This window comes from Mastigoproctus giganteus, chromosome 10, assembly GCF_048544385.1.
Source record: "Mastigoproctus giganteus isolate SK-2022 chromosome 10, ASM4854438v1, whole genome shotgun sequence".
Taxonomy (NCBI): Eukaryota; Metazoa; Arthropoda; class Arachnida; order Uropygi; family Thelyphonidae; genus Mastigoproctus; species Mastigoproctus giganteus.
Genome location: NC_143584.1, coordinates 100,037,988 through 100,062,389, shown reverse-complemented (window position 1 = coordinate 100,062,389; position 24,402 = coordinate 100,037,988). Strand labels below are relative to the sequence as shown.

Sequence of the window (24,402 nt, the reverse complement as noted above, 5' to 3'; positions counted from 1 at the left end):
AAAAAGTACGTGGGATACATACAAATTAACATGTGACACAGAAGCCTATGATAGATACAAGTTGATCTGTAACCAAGATACAAAGGAGGTTAGGAAGGCGAAGGCAGATTACGAGAAATCTTTGGCAAGGGATGCAAAGAAAAACAGCAAAGAGTTCTTTACTTATGTAAACTCTAGAAGGAAGGGGATGAATCAGATTGGTCCACTTGATATCGATGGGTCAACTGTTCATGATCCTGCTCAGGTAGCTAACAAACTAAATGAATATTTTGCATCGACATTCACACATGAGGAGTTATTCAGCGAAGGGAATGCCAGAGGTGTATTCAACTCTGGCAGTAAGCTAGAGAATCTTGTAATAACTGAGAGTAAAGTGGAGGAGAAATTGTTGAAGATACACACAAGAAAGGCACCCGGGGTGGATGGGATCTATCCAGTTATATTAAAGGAGGCAGCAAAGGAAGTAAGCAAACCCTTAGCCATAATTATGAGAGCTTCCTTGGACTCAGGGGAGGTACTCATAGACTGGAGATGTACAAATGTGACCCCAATTCACAAAGGAGGATCAAAGGCTGACACAAGTAATTATAGACCTGTTAGTTTAACTTCTGTTCCAGGAAAATTATTTGAGGTACTGTTTAAAGAAGCGCTGCAGGATCATCTAGACAAGACTTCAGTTATAGCTCGGACACAGCATGGTTTTGTTAAGGGGAAGTCTTGCCTGACCAATTTGATTGGATACTATGATGTAGTCACAAAAGAACTGGATGCAGCGAATAACTTTGATATCATATACTTGGATTAGAAAGGCTTTTGATACTGTTGCACATGGAAGTCTTCTGCACAAATTGGAGCAGTGTGGCATTGGAGGCAAATTGCTGCTATGGATAAAGGGGTGGTTGATGGGGAGAAGACTGAGAGTGGTAATCAATGGACACTGCTCATCGTGGACTAATGTTATTAGTGGAGTCCCTCAGGGTTTAATGTTGAATCCATTATTGTTTTCTGTATTTATAAATGATATAGCTGGAGTCGAACAACACCATACCATACCTAGATACCCTCGTCCTGTGCGAAGTCACATGCTTGAAGACAACAGTTTATTGTAAACCTATGTGTGCTGGCCAATTTACCAACTTCCGGTCAGCACACGCACGGTGTCACCTCCTCACCACTGCCTGAACCTTGCTAACTCGCGCCTGGACACACTCTAGCTCTGTAGGTGAAAGACACACACAGAGATCACCAGGGCCAAAGCGGAACTTGCGAGGTGTGGCTATCCCATCGACACCCTTAACAGGTATGACCTACAGGCATGCAACAATGTAGGGACCAACAGTAGCATCAACAGTGGTGAGTCATCCACAAGGGCATTTATCCCATACTACCCCAACCTGTCGCAACAGATCGGTAGAATCCTAAAATCACATGGGATAAAGTGCATCCAACTCCCAGGCAGGAAACTATGTTCTCTCATTTCCAACGTGAAAACACCTGTCCCCACCCTTCTGCAGAGCGGTTTGGTCTATCACATCTCTTGCCGTGACTGCACTAGCTGCTACTTTGGAGAGACTGGACGTCGGATCGAGAAACGCCTCTCAGAACATAAAAGGGCGATCCGTTTGGCAGATGTGGAGCACTCAGCTATTGCCGAGCACGTCTGGAAAACCCACCACGACATTGACCCACACCGCGATGTGGTTGTGGACAGGTCCCACCATTACCTACGGCGCACCTGGTTGGAATCGTTAAACATAAAATGCTCAGATACCTCCTTGAACAGGAACAGTGGTTGTCAAGTTAACACCATCACAGAAGCAATAATTCTGTCCATAGACAAACGCTGGCCGCGTCACCACCATACGTCAAGCCACAAACTTCAACCTCAAACAATTAGCCACACGCCTCACGCACCAGTTTGGCAGTGCACATCTCCATTCTAACTGTCATTTAATATATTTTTCTGTTTAACTGAAGAAGGCTGTCTACTCAGCCGAAAGCTTTTTGTATATTAAACCGTTCTTTGTATGTATGTTCTAAGTATATTAAACCGCTCTGAGGAACTGTAATTTTCGTTTTTAATAATATGAATCCAGAGCGCATAGGCCTCTTTCAAGATATTGATGATGGTATATCAAGCTTAATGTCCAGGTTTGCAGATGATATGAAGGTTGGCAGGGTTGTCAAGGACACTACTGACACTATGCTGCTGCAACAGGATCTGGAAAGGTTGAGGAGATGGGCTGAGAGGTGGCAAATGAAGTTTAACATTGACAAATGTAAAGTACTACATATGGGAAACAGCAACCCCAGAGCACATATCAACTCTGTGGTACTACACTGACAGTAGTAGAGAATGAAAGGGACCTGGTGGTTTGTTTGTTATTTGGTTTTTAGGAGCATTGGCAGCTAATGCCATATTTTTCCGGGATATGCGGTGGTCATTCCCTGACCATTCCGCATCCTCCGTATTTGGTGGTGACGTGCTCGAACCCCAGTCTAATCAAGAAGCGTGTGCTACGCACTGCTGCTGCTTCCCACCTGGCTACGGAGGCGCCTGGACCTGGGAGTGGTTGTGCTGGCAGATGTGAATTTCTCTGAGCAGTGCAGATGGACTGCAAGAGTAGCTCATTGTGTATTGTCAAGTATATATAGGAATTTTTCTAGCAGGGATAAGGAGGTGATTATTGCCTTGTATAAGGCAATGGTCAGGCCACACCTAGAATACTGTATACAGGTCTGGAGGCCTCATTTCAAAAAGGATGTAGAGCTGCTGGAATCAGTACAGAAAAGGGCAACAAGATTAGTGAATGGAACAAAGGGGTGCTCTTACGAAGAATGGCTTTAGTTTTGCAAATTACAGTGTCTGGAGACTAGGAACCAGTGAGGTGATCTGATAGAGGTGTATAAAGCCTTGAATGGTTTGAGCATGCCCAATGCTGATGGGATTCTCCCTCTTGCTCAGAATAATCATCTGAGAGGGCATAAATTCAAGGATAGATGTGTGGAAATTTGCCTTTTGCCAGCAGGTGGTTGGTTGGTGGAACAGACTTCCATCCCGTGTCGTGGAAGTTGATAGCCTTAATAAGTTTAAGGCTCAGCTGGACAGGTATTTCGAACGAACAGAGGGGTGAAGTGGTTTTTTTTTTTTTTTTTTTTTTTTTGGCTGATGCTACATAAGCTTGCTTTCTTGCATCAAATGCCTCTACTAATGCTAATTGGATATCAATACTCGTGACAGTTTCTGTTCTTTTTTTTTTTTTTTTTTTTTTTTGCTTTTTGCTTTTGTTGAATTTGATTCGGTTCAGAGCATTCTCTACATATTTGGTCCAGAAATACACCAAATTATTTCAGAAAATGGTAAGATAAATAATAATACTGAGACTACATTACTCATCTCATTATTATTATTTATTTAGTTTTTTACCTGGTAGGTACAGTACCAATCGTGGGTACCGGTAACTGTGATGGGTAGTGGTACCAGGTGTGCGGGATGGTTGTTATGTCCAGTACTATTATTGTTCGAGTAACTCTCCGACTATCCTACAAGTGTTCAGGATCGTGGATTTCTGGAGTTCCATGTAAATGTTGCCTGGGAGGCTTATTGCTGCTAGGCCCTTTATGGAGGCTCTTTAGAACCATGTCAGTTTGATTATGATGGTCATTATTTGTTCCATATGCCACATTTCTTTGACTTCCTGTGTTCGGTTGGTGTACTTCTGATATTTTTCTTGTAGGTTTTGTGAAGATTGCTGGTGTTCGGCACTGCACCGTGAATCAGGTAGGCAGCTATGTCCTTCTTCACAATGAGGGTTATATCAGTGCCCTTGTGCAGGATCATCTTGTCTGTTATTATTTCACAGCTCTTTGTGAGTAGGGATCTCTTCTATGGCCTGCGGTTCATTCTTGTAATGCAGTACAGTTCTTTGATCAACTGATATTTTTGCGCTATCTTGTGATGTATTATACTGACTACATAGTCATATCTAGGAGTGTACTCCATCTGGATGATAACCCCGCATCTGGTGGTGCTGGACTTGTTGCATAATGGCCTTAGTTGCCCATGCACCATAAAAACCAAATCAAATCTGGTGGTGCTACATTGTTTCTGGGACAAAATGGCATCATTGACATGTGTCATCTGTCATTCTGGGATCCTTGGTAATGTATTTCCTGTAGTTCCTGGTGTTGATTACCTGGTCCTGGATGGCATGCATGCATGTATCCATCAGTTGCAGGAAAAAGCTTCCCACCCTTGAGCCATGTGTTGGAAGCCATCTTATCTATATAGTTTTGATGGAAGTCATTAGGAACTGCCATGGAGTGCCTTCTGTGCCCATCTTTGTCTTTGTTTCTTCTGTCTATGTGAGCAGGTTTCCTTTTTCAAGTTGAATGATGTGTGCTGTTTGTCTATCTTCTTTATGGCTTGGTAGATTGGCACTATATTTTCCTGGAAGTAATCCCTCAGTGTCTTAATCACCTTCTGTTGTTTGATGAAGTCTGTCAATCCCTCCATCCTTCTTCCGGGTAGTCAGTCAGTCAACTGCCAAATTTGAGTGGTTGGCGACTCTTGGTTAAAATTATCCTGGTCAGTCTCATAATCTCCACCATCTCAGTGTTGGCCCAATCTATGATCCCAAAGGAGTATATCAGTACTGAGGCTGCTTAAGTGTTTATGGCTGTGACCGTTTTCCTGCCATTCATCTTTGATTTTAGCAGGCCTTAGAGTCTGATGCTAATTCTGAGTGAGATAGGCCTTGATCTATTTGTGTTCTTAATTGGTGAGCCTGCATCATCTCCAGATAATTTGTGGGTCTCTCCCCCCCCCCCACTGCATGCAATCCATGGGTCTAGCATTTGTCTATTCCAAACTGCATCCTAATGTCATTTTTTTTTTTAAATGGAAACCCCAAACACTAGAGGTATTATAAACTATAGTTCTTATTACCGTGCATGGCTTGTTGGTCAGAAGATGAAAGAAGATATTTTTTTGAAATTTGACTTGAACTTCTATAGATTGTAATTTTCAGGAAATCCATGGGAAAGAAGGTTGCTCCAGAAAACAGACATTGAAAATAAATGAGGAAGAAGAAAAGTTGATTCTATGAATTTAAAGTTTCACAGTAAAAGGATGTTGACTGGTTGGGGCCCTTGTTCGGACTTCTTTGAAACAGAGTGAGAATTATAGAATCCAATTCAGTAGAACAGTGCCCGCCCATGGAAGTACCTAGAGAAAAGGCATGCAGCATAAAGGGAACGTCTGCGAGACAGACAGTGGAGAGATTCTTACAGATGATTCATTAATTAATCTAACTGCCCTCTTTTGAATGGAATCTAGAAGCCTGAGAGAGGTGTTGAGGGCACCTCCCTAGATGTGGGAACAATATTCCATGGTAGAGTGGATTTGTGAATTTGTCTGTGAATATCACAAGTAGGTCAACACTGACAGAATCCTTACTGGTGGTCATTGATCAGATGGAAAGTTTCTAGATAGTTTAAAAGTTGGTGGTTAATTAATTTCTTCATTACTTTAGAAAGAGTAGAGGTAATTGCAATAGGATGGTAATTGGATGGGAGGGATTTGTCACCCTTTTTAAGAACTGGCTGGATATCAGCAAATTTCCAAGAAGAAGGAAAAACACCTTTGGAATAAGAAAGTGAAAATGGGTGCCAAAGAACAGCAGTAAGTTCAGGAGCACACATTTTGAGAACAAGTGGAGAAATGCCATCAGGACCTGGAGCTTTCTTAGCATCAGGATTCATCAAAATCCTTCCACAGGAAGTATTGAATGGAGTGTACTGGAAATGGTAGGAAGTGATTTACTAAGATTATCAATATAAGAGTTAGGATGCTAACATGTCGACTTTATCTTTAGCTGAGGTGGCAATAGGACCACTGGGTTTTTACAGAGGTGGGAGTAGAGTTTGGCAAAAGTGCATATAGACAGGTCCCTGGGGTCAGTTTAGGTAGTCTGTTTAAATCACATTTGGGGCAAATCAGCTTTGTTCAGAATTTATTATTGGTTGGATTAGTGCTATGTTAGTCAGCATTAGGTGCATCTGTTTGAGCATCTGAGATTTGAGATGGGTTTGAGAGGATTTGTCTTTTTGTTTGGAAGACTGTGTAGGCATATTGTACAAGGCCTTTATAGTAACCTTTCTCAGTAATGAACAAGTGCTCCTAGTTTCTGGAACGTGGGCAGATCCTAGATATCATTAGACTTCTCGGATTGTCATGGATTGTGCTCATACAATAAGTGCTCCCAATCTTCAGGTATGCCACAGGTACAGCTTAATTCGTCTATCAACCTTAGGGCATTGAGTTTGGCTTTGAATGAACCATGTCCTGTCAAAATGAAAGTTATCTATAGTCCTGGGGGAACCATGGAGGAGTGTAAAGGTGACCAGTGCCACATTTGTCAGGAATCATCTGTTTACCTCTCTCCTGTTGAACTGTTCTGAAGATGCTTGCCACCTGTGTTACAGTTCATTGGCTATTCTTTTTCTTTCATGTTTTAGGGCAGCTAAGTCCAAAATAATATCCTGATATTCTTTGGGCATGCCTCGTTTCAGTCTGAAATAGGCAACTTACATACTCTTTCCATATGCAGTGAGAGAGTGTGCCTGCCACTACTTGCAGGGCAGGGGAACTCACTGCCCTGCAAGCTCTGGTTGTAGCTAGATGCATTATTCTCTGTATAGTTTCCAGTTTTCTTTTGTTCCTAACTTTATCAATTCTGTAATACCATATTCCATTCCCTATGCAACGAACTGGAATAAAAACAGCTTTGTATATGAGATTGAGGGTTTTCTTTTTTAAACCCCAGTCTGTCCTACTAATTCTGCAGATTTATCTGCATCATTTCAGATCTTTTTAGCTATTTGTTCTACATGCGGATAGAAAGAAAGGAATTATCTTTGTATCAGATTATTTCGAAGTATTTAAGCTGCTGGATCATCATGATAGAAGTGTCAGATATTTTAATAACTGTGCCCTTCTGGAACTTGGAATACTTTTTAACAGAATCGGCCTGGTTTTTTCAGATGAGATTTTTAGTTATGGACGCATCGAATCCTGCAGTTTTTGAAGAATAATATTTGCTTGTTGTTCAAGGCTTGCATAGGTACCTGTCCTTACAATGAGGACAAGGCCATCAGCAAAGGTAAAACATCTGCGAGAGTGCGATCCTTATTTAGAAGCATTTAGCACTGTTGTCCAAAAGAATGTACTAAACACTGAGCCCTGTGGGTAACCTTTAGTAACTGATCTGGTTGTTTCCCAATATTTGGTTTTTGCGGTGACTAGTCTGTTTTCCAGATAGCCTCGTATGATAGACTTTTTGTGGCTCGTCTGCATGGCAGAGCCTTCACAAAATGCTAGGACATCACAACACATCAAGTGTGCCAGAAAAACTATGGATATGACTAGCATATATTTCTGTTCAGTATTATTTGCTCCATTTATTAGTTGCTGCATTGCATCTTCTGTAAAACTGCTAGGTATAAAAGTGAATTGTTTGTTTGAACGCAGAACTTTTCACTGGTAGTAGCTGGTTAAGTAAAGTCATTCCAAGATCTTGCCAAGCACTGAAAGGAATGCAGTGGGGTTGTAAGATCTGGGTTCATTAGGGGTTTTCAGGATTTTGCAAAATTGGTTGAAGTATTGTTTGCTTCCTATGTGCAGGGAATTCACCCTGGGCAAGGCAATGAATAAATAGTTAGGGGAGATGGTCTGGACAGGCAAATGCAAATATGTTGATTTCCACCGCCTCCAGAGTCATATCAGGGACATTTTTTGTTCTTACTGTGGTCTTTCCAAGTCACGGTGTGGTTTCTGAAGAAACAGATCAACACTCAACTATTTCATCTGTCTGGAAACATCTATTTGTGTTGCTGTCCTGAAAGTTGAGCACCATGTGCTGGTTTTCTTTAATATGGAAAAAGTGTATGCCACGGCTTGGAGGTTCGGAATTTTAATTTTGGTCTTAGGTAGACACATTGCCATTTTTATTAAAAACTTCCTCTCGAACCAGCTATCTCTCTCTCTCTCTCTCTCTCTCTCTCTCTCTCTCTCTCTCTCACACACACACACACACACACACACACACTGCTAAGAGCAGTGGTCTATGTGTCAAAACTACCAAACCATCCTTGTTTCTTCAACAAAAGTTCTAAGTGCAATATTTTTTTGCTATCAGAGTTAATATAACTACTTCCAACAGTAAACAGTGCTTTTTCGTTGATCACTGTCATCTTTTCACAGTCTTCCAACATGAGGATTATAAAAAGGCAATTGCAACATGCTATTGACCATGTAAACTCTTGGGCAACAGTTAATGGATTCAGGCATTCATTCCAAAAGACAATTTGCATCCACTTTTGTCAGAAATTGAACCTTCACTCTGATTGTGTTTTGTCGAGAACTAAAGCTCAAACAAAACACGATCTAGCAACTTTGAATGCATTTGATAAAAAAAATTTTACAACACATCCATCAACTTTTAGCAAAGTACACAAAGGGCCAGTGCATGTTCCAGGGCTATATCCTCTAATAACTGAGCTGAAAATCATTGTACATTACTTCAACTTTATCATGCCCTTGTTCATTCTGAATTAGGTTGTGCGTTCCAGGTGTATGCTATGGCTAGAAACAGATTACTCTACTCTGATTGCCTGACCCATTGCACTGTCAGGCGATTTTTATTGCTTATAGAGCTTTCTGAACACCTTCCTGTTCAGAGTCTATATGTCAAAACAACAAAACCATCCTTGTTTCTTCGACAAAAGCAATTATCATTACAGCACCTTTAAAGTAAAATCCCTACCAGACCACCCCACGTTGCCAGCAATTTTTGAAACACGTTGGAACAACCTCTATAACAACTGCAAGACTGCCAACCATCCCTTTGTAATTTGTGACCAAAATTTACTAAGAGAATTGAACATCACGGTAGAATGTGACCGAGTAATCAAGGCAATCACTCCCACCCTGGCATGCTCAAATACCATCATTCAACTTCTCTATTAAAAACTGAGAAAAGGCCTCCAAATTCTGTCAACAAAAATGATAAAATGATTACAATCAGGTGACCTCTTAGTAGAAACCTCACTAAGTCATCAATCTGAGAAATTGCTAAAAACAAAAACTTTTGCAGGACTGCCAGTTGAAATTACCCCACATAATTCCCTGAATACATCGAAAGGTGTTATTACCTAATGGGACCTTTTGACTGTTTCAGAGGAAGAATTACTGCACGAGCTAACAGAACAACAAGTGATACATATTAGCAGGATAATAATGAAGAAAGATGGCATTCTCACTCCAACCCGTTCAGTTATTCTCACCTTTAACAATCCTTCTCTTCCCCACTCAGTAAAAGCAGGATATTTAAATTGCAAAATCCGACCATATATACTGAATCCAATAAGGTGTTACCACTGTCAGCTTTACGGACACTCTCAGGCAGCATGTCGCAGCGATCCCATCTGTCCCCTCTGTGGATCGAAAGAACACAATCAAGCAAATTGCGCATCCTTTATGCCACTCTGTCCAAACTGTCATGGAAATCACCCTCCTTTTTCGAAGACATGCGAAATGTGGATATTGGGAAAACAAATTGAAAAATACAAAGTAGAGAATAAAGTGTCTTATTCGGAAGCAAGAAAACAGATACTTGCAACCAAACCTTCACATTCCTATGCTTCAGCAGTGAAATGTCAGCAAACTATAGCCACTCAAACGGAGGTAGCAATACCTATAAATCAAATTATAGACTGGACTAAAGTAATATTAATGACAAAAACAGCTTCACAAGAAACATCTAGTGCTAAAGAGCAGGATACTTCTGTGCCTGGAAAGCAGAAATCAGAAGTAACATCTTCAAAAACAAAGCAAACAGCATCTAGTAAACCGTGTGAACAGAAACAAACAACTATAGATGAAATGGATACTGATGAACAGAGAGAGAACGTACTAGTAGTACTACACCCTGCAGAAGATATTTATACACCTCATCCTAATTTTCCGAAGAAAGACAAACCCAAATATGATAAACAAAAAAACTCAAAAGCGCAGTCAGATTCAACAAATAATTTTGAGACCTAAATAATGCAGTATATTATTATACAATGGAACTGTCGTGGTTTACGTGGAAAATTGGATGAAATAAAAGATATTATTCAGCAGTATAAACTGGTCTGCATTTGCTTTCAGGAGACCCCAAAGCACCTCAGTCTTCACCCACATTTCAAAACTATACACTTTTCTGGATAGACAGAAATGATAACACAACTGCCAAAGGAGGAGTGGCAGTTTTATTGAATACTGATATACCAGCTAAGCAAACAACATTAAAAACCAACTTAGAAGCAGTAGCAGTGAGAATAGCCATCGGAATTTCTATCACAATCTCGTCCCACCAACTTTATCTTCCACCAAAAATTCCTCTCTCCAGATTGGAATTAAACGATCTTACTATGCAGCTTCAACCTCCCTATTGACTTATGGGAGATATGAATGCCCATCATCATCTGTGGGAATCTTCTCACACGGACAGTAAAGGTAATTTAATCTAAAATTTCCTAGATGATCAACAGCTGAATTTACTGAATACCAGATCTCACACTCATATCAGTTTTGCTACAGGTATCACTTCTGCAATAGACTTAACAATATGTTCTCCATTGGTTTATCCCAGTATAGAATGATTCGTATTAAGTGATCCTTACAACAGTGATCATTTTCTGATAGTATTTTCCATACAGACACAATTGACTCATACAGAAGAAACTAGAACAGTATGGAATTTTAACAAAGTCAATTGGAGTAAATGTATACAATTAATCAAGCTGGATAAGCAATTAATAGAAACCTTGCCAATAGATGATGCTGTCATATATATCAACGATCAACTGCTAGAAACTTCAAAAGCTACAATACCTCAAATAAGTAGGACAAGGCAGGCACGGTACAGCTCTTGGTGGAATGCAGAATGTGCAAAAACAAAACAAAATCGTGCATGGAATGGATTCCAGAAATATCCAACTACCCTCAATTTGATTGCATATAAAAAAGCCAAATATTTTTTCACCTCCTCCTACATTTAACACATTGACTGCCAAGCTAGTTTAGTTTAAGAAAGAAATTTCCCAAGGGCCAAAAAATATTGAGCAAACAATTTGATTAGTAATTCTAAAATAAATATTGTAATGTCAGTGTTATTTTTTCACTTAAAATATTAAAAAATATATATTTTTTATGTCGCATGTATGTGGCCAACGTGGTCACATATGTTGGTTACTTTATTTCTTGCGAAGCCATCGGCCACATACATGTGACACTTTTACTGCATACATATGAAGGTCGTTTGTGATTAGTTTATTGCATGCGCGGCAAGTGCTGCAATAAAATAAATTCTCAAACATCGCAATAAGTTTGTCAGATTGTTAGAGATTTTGTGAAAACAAATTCGTTAGGGTGCTGTGTTATCCATCATATTGTGTTGTGTTTTCCCACAAGTTTGTACAAGTGTGTTGTAAAAAAAAAATATCTAAAGAGGAATGGCTAAAAGAAAATTACTAAAATAAGAGAAACTGAGAGAAACTGCTGGAATTTACAATTAAGCAGAGTTAAACTTCTCACAGACACACTGCTGTCGAGTTTTTTTCAGAAGCTCGATTTTATCTATTATGGACAACGTACAGTGTTTGCACTTTCCACCACGAGAGGCACTTCCTTTATGCATTGGAACCATGGCTGGAGCTAAATGTGAGCAGGTTATAATAATAAATGCAGAAAAACAAGTGGGAATGGCTTGCGAGTATTTTCGTGCTAATGAGTTCACGCCAACAGCTGATGCTCCAACCAACGCCACGAAAACAGTAACGGCAAGTCAGTGCGCCGACCCCGAAAATTTGAAATTACGTTTGCGGAAATTATGTCTGAATTAGCGGTGGAACCAGATTACGGGTGGCCAAATTAGTGGTGATCGACCTGTATATACGTACGCAGATGATCTTTCCATTTCATTTCAATCACAAAGCATGAATACGATTGGACGACAGCTACAGTTATCCATAAACAAAATAGAAACATGGACTAAAAATAATGGATATAGGATTTCTGAGAAAAAATCAGCTGTTATACACTTCTGTAAAATGTGTGGTCTTCATCCTGAACAGATGTTATACTTAAATAAAATTGCTCTACCTGTTGTTCAAAATTTTTCCTTCTTAGGCTTAACATTAGATAGAAAACAACTTTCATGAACATATACTAAGCCTTCAAACTAGTTGCCTCTCAAAACATCTTGCGCACAGTATCTTCAATGGCCTGGGGAGCCGACAGCACTACAATTATATAAAACTTTGATTAGATCTTGTTTGGATTATGGATCTCCTGTATATGCTTCAGCAAGAAGGAGCATGTTACATCGCCTAGATACCATTCACCATAATGCTCTCCATATAGCTCTAGGAGCATTTAAAACTTCATCAATTTACAGGCTGTATGCAGATGCATCGGAACCTCAGCTGCATCTTCGACGAGATTATTTACTGCGCACGTATGCAGAAAAAATATACAGTCAGCCATCACATCAAAATTGGTCCATTATTCACGATCCACTAAGGACGAGATTGCAAGCCAAATGAAATAAACTAGTAGGACTGCGTCTCAGACACACTTAGCTCGAGTTTGGGAAATACATTTCCAGCACATTTCTGCAGTAGATATAAACACAGAACTTCCTTGGATGCCGACTGTGCCTTTGTCCATATCACATCTTACAAACAGGAATAAAAAAAGAGATCTCCCCAATCATTATACAGATGCTCCACGCACTGCACAGTTTTGAAAATAGAAAGTCATCAGATTTACACAGATGGATCAAAATCGAAACTCAGTAGTTTTGCCGGAATATACTATATCTGTCTTCTTGCCTCGTGTTTTCAGTATTTTCACAACAGAATTTTCACAACAGTGCTAGTTTAATATGCTATTAAACTAGCACTGTATGATATTACTGAGCACCAACTTCTACCTGCTCTAATCTATACTGACTCCCTTAGTGCATTAGCAGCTGTACAGAATAGCAAATATTCTTCAAATTCCTTTATTCAGTTTCTTAAAAAACAACTGTCTATCTGTTGTATTCCCAGCCATTTGGAATCACAGGAAATAATCATGCAGACCAAGCTGCAAAAAATACAGATCTTAATATACAAGATAACTTTCAGTTTGTACCATTTATAGATTATAGGGATGTATTTCGTATCAAATATACTTCGATTTGGAAACAACTTTGGAGGGACCAACCATGCAATAAACGCCGCAGAATAAAAAAAAAAAGATCTATGTTCATGGTGTTCTAGCTCATGTACAAATAGACAGGGGGAAATTATATTGACAAGACTGTGCATTGGGCGTACCTTCCTCACTCACAAACATTTACTTCTAAGAGAAGATCCCCCCCGCTCTGCTCTGTCTCTCAGATATTACTTACAGTAAGGCACATCCTGATTGATTGTCCATCCTATTCAGCCGTCCAAACCACATGCTTTCAATCATTAGCAAACTTGCAAGCTCCTCTAGCCCCTCTTTCATATATTTTGGAAATTTGGTGCAAAGTAAACCTAAGTGAGCTCTCTATATATATTAAACATCTTGGAATAATAAATACACTTTGATATATCCATCAATATGATATATCCATCAATCAATATGTTCATATAAAATGAACATATTGATTCTTACAGACACATATTGGCCATAGTTTCCCTTGTGCCATGAAATTTGCATAACAACAACAATCTACACCAAAACTCGCAACAATTATAAAGCAGTTACTAATCAGTCCAAACTAGATTTTGAACTGGCTAAGAGTAGAAAATTTCTTCTTGCCCTAATGGTAGCCGAGCATTCTGGTCTCTTGCCAAAGCTATTGGCTGCAACATTTGTCCACCTCTGTCAAACCCAGGTGGTTGTATTGTCACTTCAGCCAAGGATAAAGCTGACCTGCTAGCACCTTATTTTTCTTCCAACTCATGTATTAATGATCTTGGTAAAACACCTCCCACCATTCCCAACATGCTCCAGTCAATGCCTCCTGTAGTCTTCCATCAAAAGGATGTCAATGGGATTTTGACAAATCTTGATGCTAAGGTAGCTCCAGGTCCTGATGGTATTTCTCCACTTGTTCTCAAAACCTGTGCTCCTGAACTTACTCCTGTTGTCTGCCACTTTTTTTCACTTTCTTATTCCAAAGGTGTTTTTCCTTCTCCTTGGAAATTTGCTTATATCCAGCCAGTTCCTAAACAGGGTGACAAATCCCTCCCATCCAATTATCGTCCCATTGCAATTATTTCTACTCTTTCTAAAGTAATGGAGAAATCAATTAACCATCAACTCTTAAACTACCTAGAAACCTTCTGTCTGATCAACGATCACCAGTATGGATTCTGTCAGTGTCGATTCACTGGTGATATTCTGGTTTATGTTGGACAAATTCAATGGAAAATTTCAGTCAAACACAATCAGTTGCTCTTGACATCTCAAAAGCTTTCAATCGTGTATGGCATAAAGATCTTCTAAACAAGCTTTCATTTTATGGTTTGCCAACTGTGTTTTATTATTGGTTATCCAGTTTTCTCTCTGACAGATCACTGAGGGTGATGGTAGATGGCTCTCTGTCTTCTAACTTCTCCACTAATGCTGGTTTCCCCCAAGATTCAGTTCTTCCCCTCCACTCTTTTCCTCCTGTATATTAATGACCTTCTTCCATTGACCGGAAATCCTCTCCATAGTTTTGCTGATGACAGCACATTGCATTCCACTTTCCAGTTTGAAAAAACCTTCAGCTTCAATCAGCTTCAACTTCTGAAATATCCGCTAATAATTCCTTAAATGCCGATCTCCAGATAATTCTCCAGTCAGGTGAAGACAACTTAGTTGATTTCAATCCTTCTAAAACTCAATCCTGTCTTATATCTCAAAAAAAGGATTCTTCCTCTCCTATGCTTATTTTCAGTGACACTCCGATTTCTAGGCAAGATGATATATCTCTTTTGGGGATTACCCTGACTTCTAATCTCTCTTGACACAAATGCATTACAAATATTGCTTCCTCTGCATCTAAAAAACTTCAAACTCACAGAACCAACTTTTCATCTTCCTCCTTTATTCATTCAACTGCCGTTTTCTGGAACAACTTTCCTCCATACGTATTTCCTGATAATTACAGTCTACAGAAGTTCAAGTCTAATGTTGACAGATATCTTCTTTTGTCTTCTCAACCTCCAACCCATGCGTGGTACTAAGTACTATAGGTTCTAATACCTCTCATGTTTGGAGGTTTTCATTAAAAAAAAAAACTCAACATGATTTTTATGGTGTCTCTGGAATAAAAAAAAATACTCATGAATATTAAAGTAAGCACTGACGTTTCTTAAAATTTTATGAAATATTTTAACATAGTTTATTATTATATTCATATCACTCTTATATCACGTGAAATTAATAATATAGTTTATTAGACTGTTTGCCTAATAAACTACGTTATTATAGTTTTATATTATAATATAAAACTATATTATTAATTATAATATATTTTAATAAGGTGATGTTTCGGGTATCTTACCAATACCAGACCATGCTGTGGGGAGAACAGAAAGGGCTACAAATTTGAATATTTTAGGATATTATAGTTACAATTACTAATAATACAATTGCAGTTAAGAATATTACAAGTTGCAAATTACAATTCTAAAGTAGTAAGTTTTGATTTGCTGTTACAGTAGAAAAGTGGAAATGTAAGGTGATATAAATAGATGCCCTTGCTGATGCTATCAGAAACTTTATGTGCATACAGGATGCCAGCAGTTAATTTATAGCAGAGGAATTAACTCCATTAACCAATAGGTTAGTGTCATGATTTTATCCTGGAACTGGGGTTCTTGCATAATAAAAGCCAGGACTGGCCTTTGCTCACATATTCTGAACTTCAGGGTTCATGCACAGGCTGGTTCAGGATCTTACCAATACCAATCATCAGACCATGCTGCTTGTGCCGTGTTTTCTCCTGGATCTTGGATTCTTGTGTAGTGGAAGCCTAGGGTGACCTTTGCTCCCATACTCTGCACATCAGTTTTGATGTGCAGGCCGGCAAGGGATTAGGAAATCCCTAATTACTTTATCTAATGCCTATTGCTATTTAATGACAGGGTCATGATTAATGGATTATTTTAACAATGTTTCAAAGAATAGCTTTTATTGGAAATAAGAGCATTAATATCTAAAAAACTAAGCCAACGACACAGAGGTGTCAACACTATTAATCAACCAATGAATGTTACAGTAATCTGTAAGTGTGTTTTTCTTAAATTTTATTGTGATCTAATATAAACATTAATTTTTGACGATCTAATTGAAATATCCGCAGGCCGGATAAAATGCTTCCATGGGCCGGATGCAGCCCGCAGGCCTTAGTTTGGGGACCCCTGATTTAAAAAGTTAAAATATCTATTAGAGACATTAATACAAATTTTAGTCTTTTAGATATGCATCTCTAACTATTAGAATTATGGAGGCACTGGTGAAAGAAGCACTGCAGGATCATCTAGACAAGACTTCAGTTATAGCTAGGACACAGCATGGTTTTGTTAAGGGGAAGTCTTGCCTGACCAATTTGATTGGATACTATGATGCAGTCACAAAAGAACTGGATGCAGGGAATAACTTTGATATTATATACTTGGATCTTAGAAAGGCTTTTGATACTGTTGCACATGGAAGACTGCTGCACAAATTGGAGCAGTGTGGCATTGGAGGCAAGTTGCTGCTATGGATAAAGGGGTGGTTGAGGGGGAGAAGACAGAGAGTGGTAATCAATGGACACTGCTCATCGTGGACTAATGTTATTAGTGGAGTCCCTCAGGGTTCAGTATTGGGGCCTTTATTGTTTTCTGTATTTATAAATGATATTGATGATGGTATATCAGGCTTAATGTCCAAGTTTGCAGACGATACGAAGGTTGGCAGGGTTGTCAAGGACACTACTGACACTTTGCTGCTGCAACAGGATTTGGAAAGGTTGAGCAGATGGGCTTCGAGGTGGCAAATGAAGTTTAACATTGACAAATGTAAAGTACTACATATGGGAAACAGCAACCCCAGAGCAGCGTATCAACTCTGTGGTACTACACTGACAGTGGTAGAGAATGAAAGGGACCTGGGGGTGGTGGTGCAGGCAGATATGAAGTTCTCTGAGCAGTGCAGACGAGCTGCAAGAGTAGCTCATGGTGTATTGTCAATGATATATAGGAATTTTTCTAGCAGGGATAAGGAGGTGATTATTCCCTTGTATAAGGCAATGGTCAGGCCACACCTAGAGTACTGTATACAGGCCTGGAGGCCTCATTTCAGGAAGGATGTAGAGCTGCTGGAAAGAGTACAGAGAAGGGCAACTAGATTGGTGAATGGGACAAAGGGGTTCTCTTACGAAGAAAGGCTTAAGTTTTGCAAATTACAGTGTCTGGAAACTAGGCACCAGCGGGGTGATCTGATAGAGGTGTACAAAGCCTTGAATGGTTTGAGCATGCTCAATGCTGATGGGATTCTTCCTCTAGCTCAGAAAAATCACCTGAGAGGGCATAAATTCAAATTGAGGAAAGACAGATGTAGGATAGATGTGCGGAAATTTGCCTTTAGCCAGCGGGTGGTTGGTGGGTGGAACAGACTTCCATCCCTTGTCGTGGAAGTTGATAGCCTAAATAAGTTTAAGGCTCAGCTGGACAGGTATTTCGAACGAACAGAGGGGTGAAGTGGAAGTGGTTATTTTTATTTATTTATGTTACTTTTTTTTTTTTTTTTTTTTTTTTGGCTGATGCTGCATAAGCTTGCTTTCTTGCATCAAATGCCTCTACTAATGCTAATGCTAATTAGAGAATGACAAAAAAAAAAAAAAAAAAAAAAAAAAAAGAGGAAATTCTAATAAATTGTATACGTTCATTTTAATATCTCTTTGAAATCCTGTTTTTGCCAGTCACTTGGACTATTTACTATGAGCTGTCTAACAAGTATAATATGTCATAATGAAAATTACATTTCAACTTTAAATATTTTAAAAAATTAGAACTAAAATAAGAATTATTTCTTCTTTACAGTATAATTTTCCAAAATTCTTCACATATCGAGCGAGAGACAATGTGAGTAATTCCTAAGAGTCATAAGATTGTTTTATATATGAACTATTCTATGCTTCACTATTTGGTTTCTTGCATATTTTTTTCTGTCAGTGTTATGGTTAAAAAAATTTAATGGAGTTAAAAAAGGAAAAAATGTTTTTTATTTTTTTTATTTAATTTTTTTTTAACTTAAAACAGTTTTTGATTTAACTGAATATAACTTTTGTTATTATAAAAACACCAAATAGGACATTAAAAAAAACGATTTTTTGTTAAATCAAAACAGTGAAATGCAAATAGTGTTTACAAAATCCTTTCGGCAGTTTTCACCAGTCATATGTTACTTACTCTTAAATACTGTTATTGTATAAAACCAATTGCTTGTTCAATAACTGGAGACATACAGAAAAGTATCTGTAAAATTATTTAAAGATTTTGTCTGACCAGATTTTTAATTGTGTAGAGACTTGTTTTCTACCTTTGAAATTGAATACAATTTGATCATCCAATAATAATAATAATCTATTTGTAATAATATCATTATTCTGTCTGAAATCAGATGCTTGTTAAAAAGCTGGGCATAATCCCTTTCCACACCTACCAATTCTACAGATTTATGTTAGATAATCCAGATTATTTACTTGAATTGATCTGTTCTCTGTCTCACCATTATGATATATGATATATGCTAACAATGAGTTGCTCTATCTTTTTGCATAAACGCGGCTATTCTCCTTTTTCTTGTCATGGAAAAAAAAAAAGATAAAGCTGCATTAAAATTGGAATTTTTAAAATTTTCTGTGAATTTCTGCATATTTATGTTAAAATGTTAGCCATCAGGTGTGCTAATCTGCCTTTCAAAATAGAAATGGGGATAATGGCATTCTTTTCTCTGTTATGTGCTAACATTTTGTAGCATTTTCATAGTTTTTTCATGTATTGTAAAAATGTGAAAAGTTGGTACATATGCCTTCTATACTGTATAGATGAAATTTTTCAGCTTCAAGTAGCCGGAAACACAATATAATCAGATCTTTGCAAACAAATAAGCATAAGAATAGCAGTGCATAGGAAGAATTACAAAAATATCATTTCATGATGATGATTATGACATACAAATATTTATTTTCATCTTTATCATAGAAGATAATCTACTTCTGCATTGTTTATGCAAAGTAGCAAAATAATGGTTGTCTTAGAAGAACCGAAACAAAGATTTATTTATTTATTTTTTATTTTTATGAGAACCCCAAACACGAGAGGTATTATAACCTATAGCACTTAGTACCGTGCTTGGGTTGGAGGTTGAGAAGACGAAAGAAGATATTTGTTGATATTGGACTTGAACTTCTGTAGATTGTAATTTTCAGGAAATACGTATGAAGGAAGGTTGTTCCAGAAAACGGCAGTTGAATGAATAAATGAGGAAGATGAAAAGTTGGTTCTGTGGGTTTGAAGTTGGACAGTAAATGGATGTTGGCTGGTGGCGGCACGTGTTCGGACTGTTTTGAAAGAGAGAGCGGGAATTATAGAAGCCAATTCAGAAGAACAGTGCCCATGGAAGTATCTGTAGAAGAGGCATGCAGCAGAAACAGTGCGTCTATGAGAAAGCGAGTGGAGAGACTCTGTTAGAGATGAATTATTAATTAACCTAACTGCCCTCTTCTGAATGGAATCAAGAAGCCTGAGAGAGGTTTTGGGGGCACCACCCCAATGCCAAGAGGTTTTGGGGGCACCACCCCTTTTGCCCAGATGTGGGAACAATATTCCATGGCAGGGCGGATTTGCGATTTATACAGAGTGAGCAGCTGTTTGGAAGAAAAGTAATGCCGAGAGCGAAAGAGAAAACCAAGTTTTTTAGATGCAGAGGAAGCAATATTTGTAATGTGCTTGTGCCAAGAGAGATTAGAAGTCAGGGTAATCCCCAAAAGAGATATATCTTGCCTAGAAATCGGAGTGTCACTAAAGATAAGCATAGGAGCAGAAGAATCCTTTTTGCGAGATATAAGACAAGATTGAGTTTTAGAAGGGTTGAAATCAACTAAGTTGTCTTTGCCCCACTGGAGAATTACCTGAAGATCGGCATTTAAGGAATTGGCAGCAGATTTTCGAGAACTTGAAGCTGATTGAGCTGGACAAGGTTTCTCAAAATGGAAAGTTGAATGCAATGTGCTATCATCGGCAAAACTATGGATAGGAATTCCAGTCAATGGAAGAAGGTCATTGATATACAAAGAGGAAAAGAGTGGGGGAAAGAACTGAACCTTGGGGGGACTCCAGCATTAATCGAGACGTTAGAAGACAGAGAGCCATCTACCATCACCCTCAGTGAGCGATCAGAGAGAAAACTGGATAACCAATTACTAAAAACAGTTGGCAAACCATAAGATGGAAGCTTGTTTAGAAGACCTTTATGCCAAACACGATCAAAAGCCTTTGAGATGTCAAGAGCAACTACTTGTGTTTCACCGAACCTTTCCATTGAATTAGTCCATAAATGGGTAACATAAGCCAGAATATCACCAGTGGCGGACACTGACGGAATCCATACTGGCGATCGTTGATCAGACGGAAGGTTTCTAGGTAGTTTAAGAGTTGGCTGTTAATTGATTTCTCCATTACTTTAGAAAGAGTAGAAGTAATTGCAATGGGACGATAATTGGATGGGAGGGGTTTGTCACCCTTTTTAGGAACTGGCTGGATATGAGCAAATTTCCAAGCAGAAGGAAAAACACCTTTGGAATAAGAAAGTGAAAAAAGGCGGCAAAGAATAGGAGTAAGTTCAGGAGCAGAGGTTTTGAGAACAAGTGGAGAAATACCATCAGGACCTGGAGCTTTCTTAGCATCAAGATTCATCAAAATCCTTCTGATATCTTTTTGACGGAAGACCACAGGAGGCATTGAATGGAGCGTGTTAGGAATGGTGGGAGGTGTTTTACCAAGATCATTAATACATGAGCTCGAAGAAAAATGGGATGCTAGCAGGTAAGCTTTATCCTTGGCTGAAGTGACAACAGAACCATCTGGTTTGGACAGAGGTGGGAGCAGAGATGGGCAAAAGTTGCGGCCAATAGCTTTGGCAAGAGACCAGAATGCTCGGCTACCATTAGGGCAAGAAGCAAGTTTTCTACTCTTAGCCTGTTCAAACTCTAGTTTGGACTGATTAATAACTGCTTTACAATTGTTGCGAGCTTTGGTGTAGGCAGAAAATGAAACTGAAGAATTAGAAACAAGCCAATTACGATATGCAACGTTCTTCTCTTGGACAGCCTTAGCACATTTATTGGAAAACCAAGGTTTAGATAAAGGACGAGATTTTAAAGTAGAGTGTGGGATAAAGGATTCCATTCCTTCAAGAATAATTTCACTGATACGATCTGAGAAAACGTTGACATCAGAAGTTTTGAAACAGTAATCAGACCAAGGAAAAGAAGAAAAGAAGTCTCGCAGGTCATCCCATTTTGCATCCTTGTAATGCCAAACAATACGAGGTTGGGAATAGGCATGAGATAAAGGTTCCATTGGAGAAGAGACAATCAACAAGTTGTGATCTGAAGTGCCTAAAGGACCTCTCACTTCAACCTTGTACTTAGAAGGGTTGTTTGTGAGAAAAAGATCAAGCGTATTGGCTGTATGATTAGGATTGTCTGGTATTCTTGTAGGTAAATGAACAATCTGTGCTAGATCATTAGTAATTGCAAATGCCTCAGCATCTCGACCTGCTGGGTCGGTGTGACTAGAAAACGGAAGCCAGCTGGAGTTGTGAACGTTAAAATCACCAAGGAAAATTACCTCACTGTTAGGAAAGTTGGACTCGAGAAAGTCAAGTTGCAAAGAGAGGAAGTCAAAGAGCTCCAAATGATTAGTGGAGTTGGGAGAACGGTAGAGACAACAGATGAATTTTACACAATGAGGTAGAGAGATTTTAAGCCAGAGAAGATCAAAGAGAGGAGATTCCAAATTGCCAAGTCTCTGACAGGGAATATCAGAACGGACATATGCACAAGTACCACCTTTGAGGCGAAAGGAATCATACAGCAAATAATTTGGACATCTGAGATGAGCAGTAGTTGAATTAACTGATAACTGAGATTCAGTCAGAAAGAGTACATGGGGTTTGGAAGACTGCAAGTGGAAATGGACATCGTTGAGATTAGAATTGAGACCACGTATATTTGTGAAATGAATTAGGAAGTCCTTGGGAGGTTTAGATCTTTTTGCAGATAAGCTTGTTCTATTATTTTGACAATTCATGGTGTATTCAATAGTAAGAAAAAGTGGGTGGGACATGCTGTATGAAGTAATGAAATTTTTGGATATGGCGTACATGTGGTAAGAATATACCCAGATCCTTGACATAACGTGGCCTCGACAATGCTCCCCGCATACACACTACTCGGACTCCCTCCAGTCACTATCTGGCAGAGTAGAGGTAGCAAGATTATACACTAGCTGATCCGGAAGCTTCCTAGAGAGTTACCAATAGGTTCAGTCCGGTGTACTAACTAGCGGCCGGCCTGCGAACACCGTTTCACCGAACATTCATCATAACCTCAAAAATCATCAATCATACTGCATGATGGAAGAGATAGGGAAGGGTTGGCCGGAATCTAGCTCTAGAGACTAAACATGGGTTCCACTACTTCAAGCGTCCAATAAGCAAAGTGGTGGTATTTCACCGGTTGATGAGAGTCATCTACCACCTAGTTAAGTTACACAGAAAGGGAAAGAATGGGTTGCAACATTTTTGATTACTAGTATTATAGGTGGCATTGCCAATCAAAGTGATTCCAAGCTATGTCCCATTTAGGTGAAATGGGACATAGCTTGGAATCATTGTAAAAAAAAAAACAGAAGAAAAAGAAGTTAAATCAAAAGCAGCTTGTTCTTGGTACCTCAGCAGGGTTCAACGTTGGAAATATTTTTCTGAATAACCTAAAATTGCAGGATCCCTTTAAAAAAAACTCTTGCCCATAACTTTGTTAATGTCCCTTTTATGGTGTGCCTGAAAATTGGACTAAACAAAAGTTTTAAAAAAGGAGATTGAGCACTTGGTGGTAATAGTCTAGCCTTGTCATCTCAAATTAATAGAATGAGAAGGACAGACTCTAAATGCTAACCAGATATTCGCCCACTTTCACAGGAAGTATACAATTCTCTGTTCAGAACACTTGTATGCAGACAATAGAATAATATTAAACCATCCGCTGCCAAAAGCCAGATAAAAGACAATAGTAACAATTAACAAAATAACAATTAGTACGAATGTATGTTGTTACTTGTTACAAATAACAAGTAGTATGTATACAATATAACAAATAGTATGTATACAATATAACAAGTAATACGTATATTTGTAACAACTGATTCACACATGAGGAGTTATTCAGGGAGTGGAATGCTAGAGGTGTATTAAACTCTGGCAATAAGCTAGATAATCTTGTAATAATTTACAGTAAAGTGGAGGAGAAATTGTTGAAGATAAACATAAGAAAGGCATCTAGGGAGATGAAATCTATCCAGTTATATTAAAGGAGGCAGAAAAGGAAGTAAGCAAACCCTTAGCCATAATTATGAGAGCTCCTTGGACTCAGGAGAGGTACCCTTGGACTGGAAATGTGGAAATGTGACCCCAATCCACAAAGGAGGATCAAAAAGAGACACAGGTATTTACAGACTTATTAGTTTAACATCTGTTCCAGAGAAATTAATGGAGGCCCATGTTAAAGAAGCATTGCAGGATCATGTAGACAAGATTTCAGTTATAGCTTGGACACAGCATGGGTTTGTTAAGGGGAAGTCTTGGATTGGATACTATGATGTAGTCACAAAAGAACTGGATGCAAAGAATAATTTTGATATCATATATTTGGATCTTAGAAAGGCTTTTGATACTGTTGCACATGGACGACTGCTGCACAAATTGGAGCTGTGTGGCATTGGATACAAATTGCTGCTATGGATAAAGGGATGGTTGAGTGGGAGAAGACAGAGAGAGTGGTAATCAAGGGACACTGCTCTTTGTGGACTAATGTTATTAGTGGAGTCCCTCAGGGTTCAGTGATGGGTCCATTGTTGTTTTCTGTATTCATTAATGATATTGATGATGGTATATCGGTATATACCATAACAACCGACCTTCGTATTTACAATACGAAGCATTGTAAATACGAAGCAGGGTTAATGTTAATGACACTATTATTATTAGCCATATGGTACAAG

At 38.7% G+C, this 24,402-nt stretch overlaps 1 protein-coding gene across 2 annotated transcripts in view; it reads left to right on the top strand.

Moving 5' to 3' along the window:
• The window catches only part of ACC (acetyl-CoA carboxylase), a 1,497,654-nt gene that overhangs the window by 733,618 nt on the left and 739,634 nt on the right, over positions 1-24,402 (top strand). For both annotated transcript variants that reach the window (XM_090383551.1, XM_090383552.1), the window contains one exon: positions 18,160-18,201. In XM_090383551.1, coding sequence (XP_090239677.1) covers positions 18,160-18,201 — 42 coding nt within the window. The remainder of the gene's footprint in view (positions 1-18,159; positions 18,202-24,402) is intronic.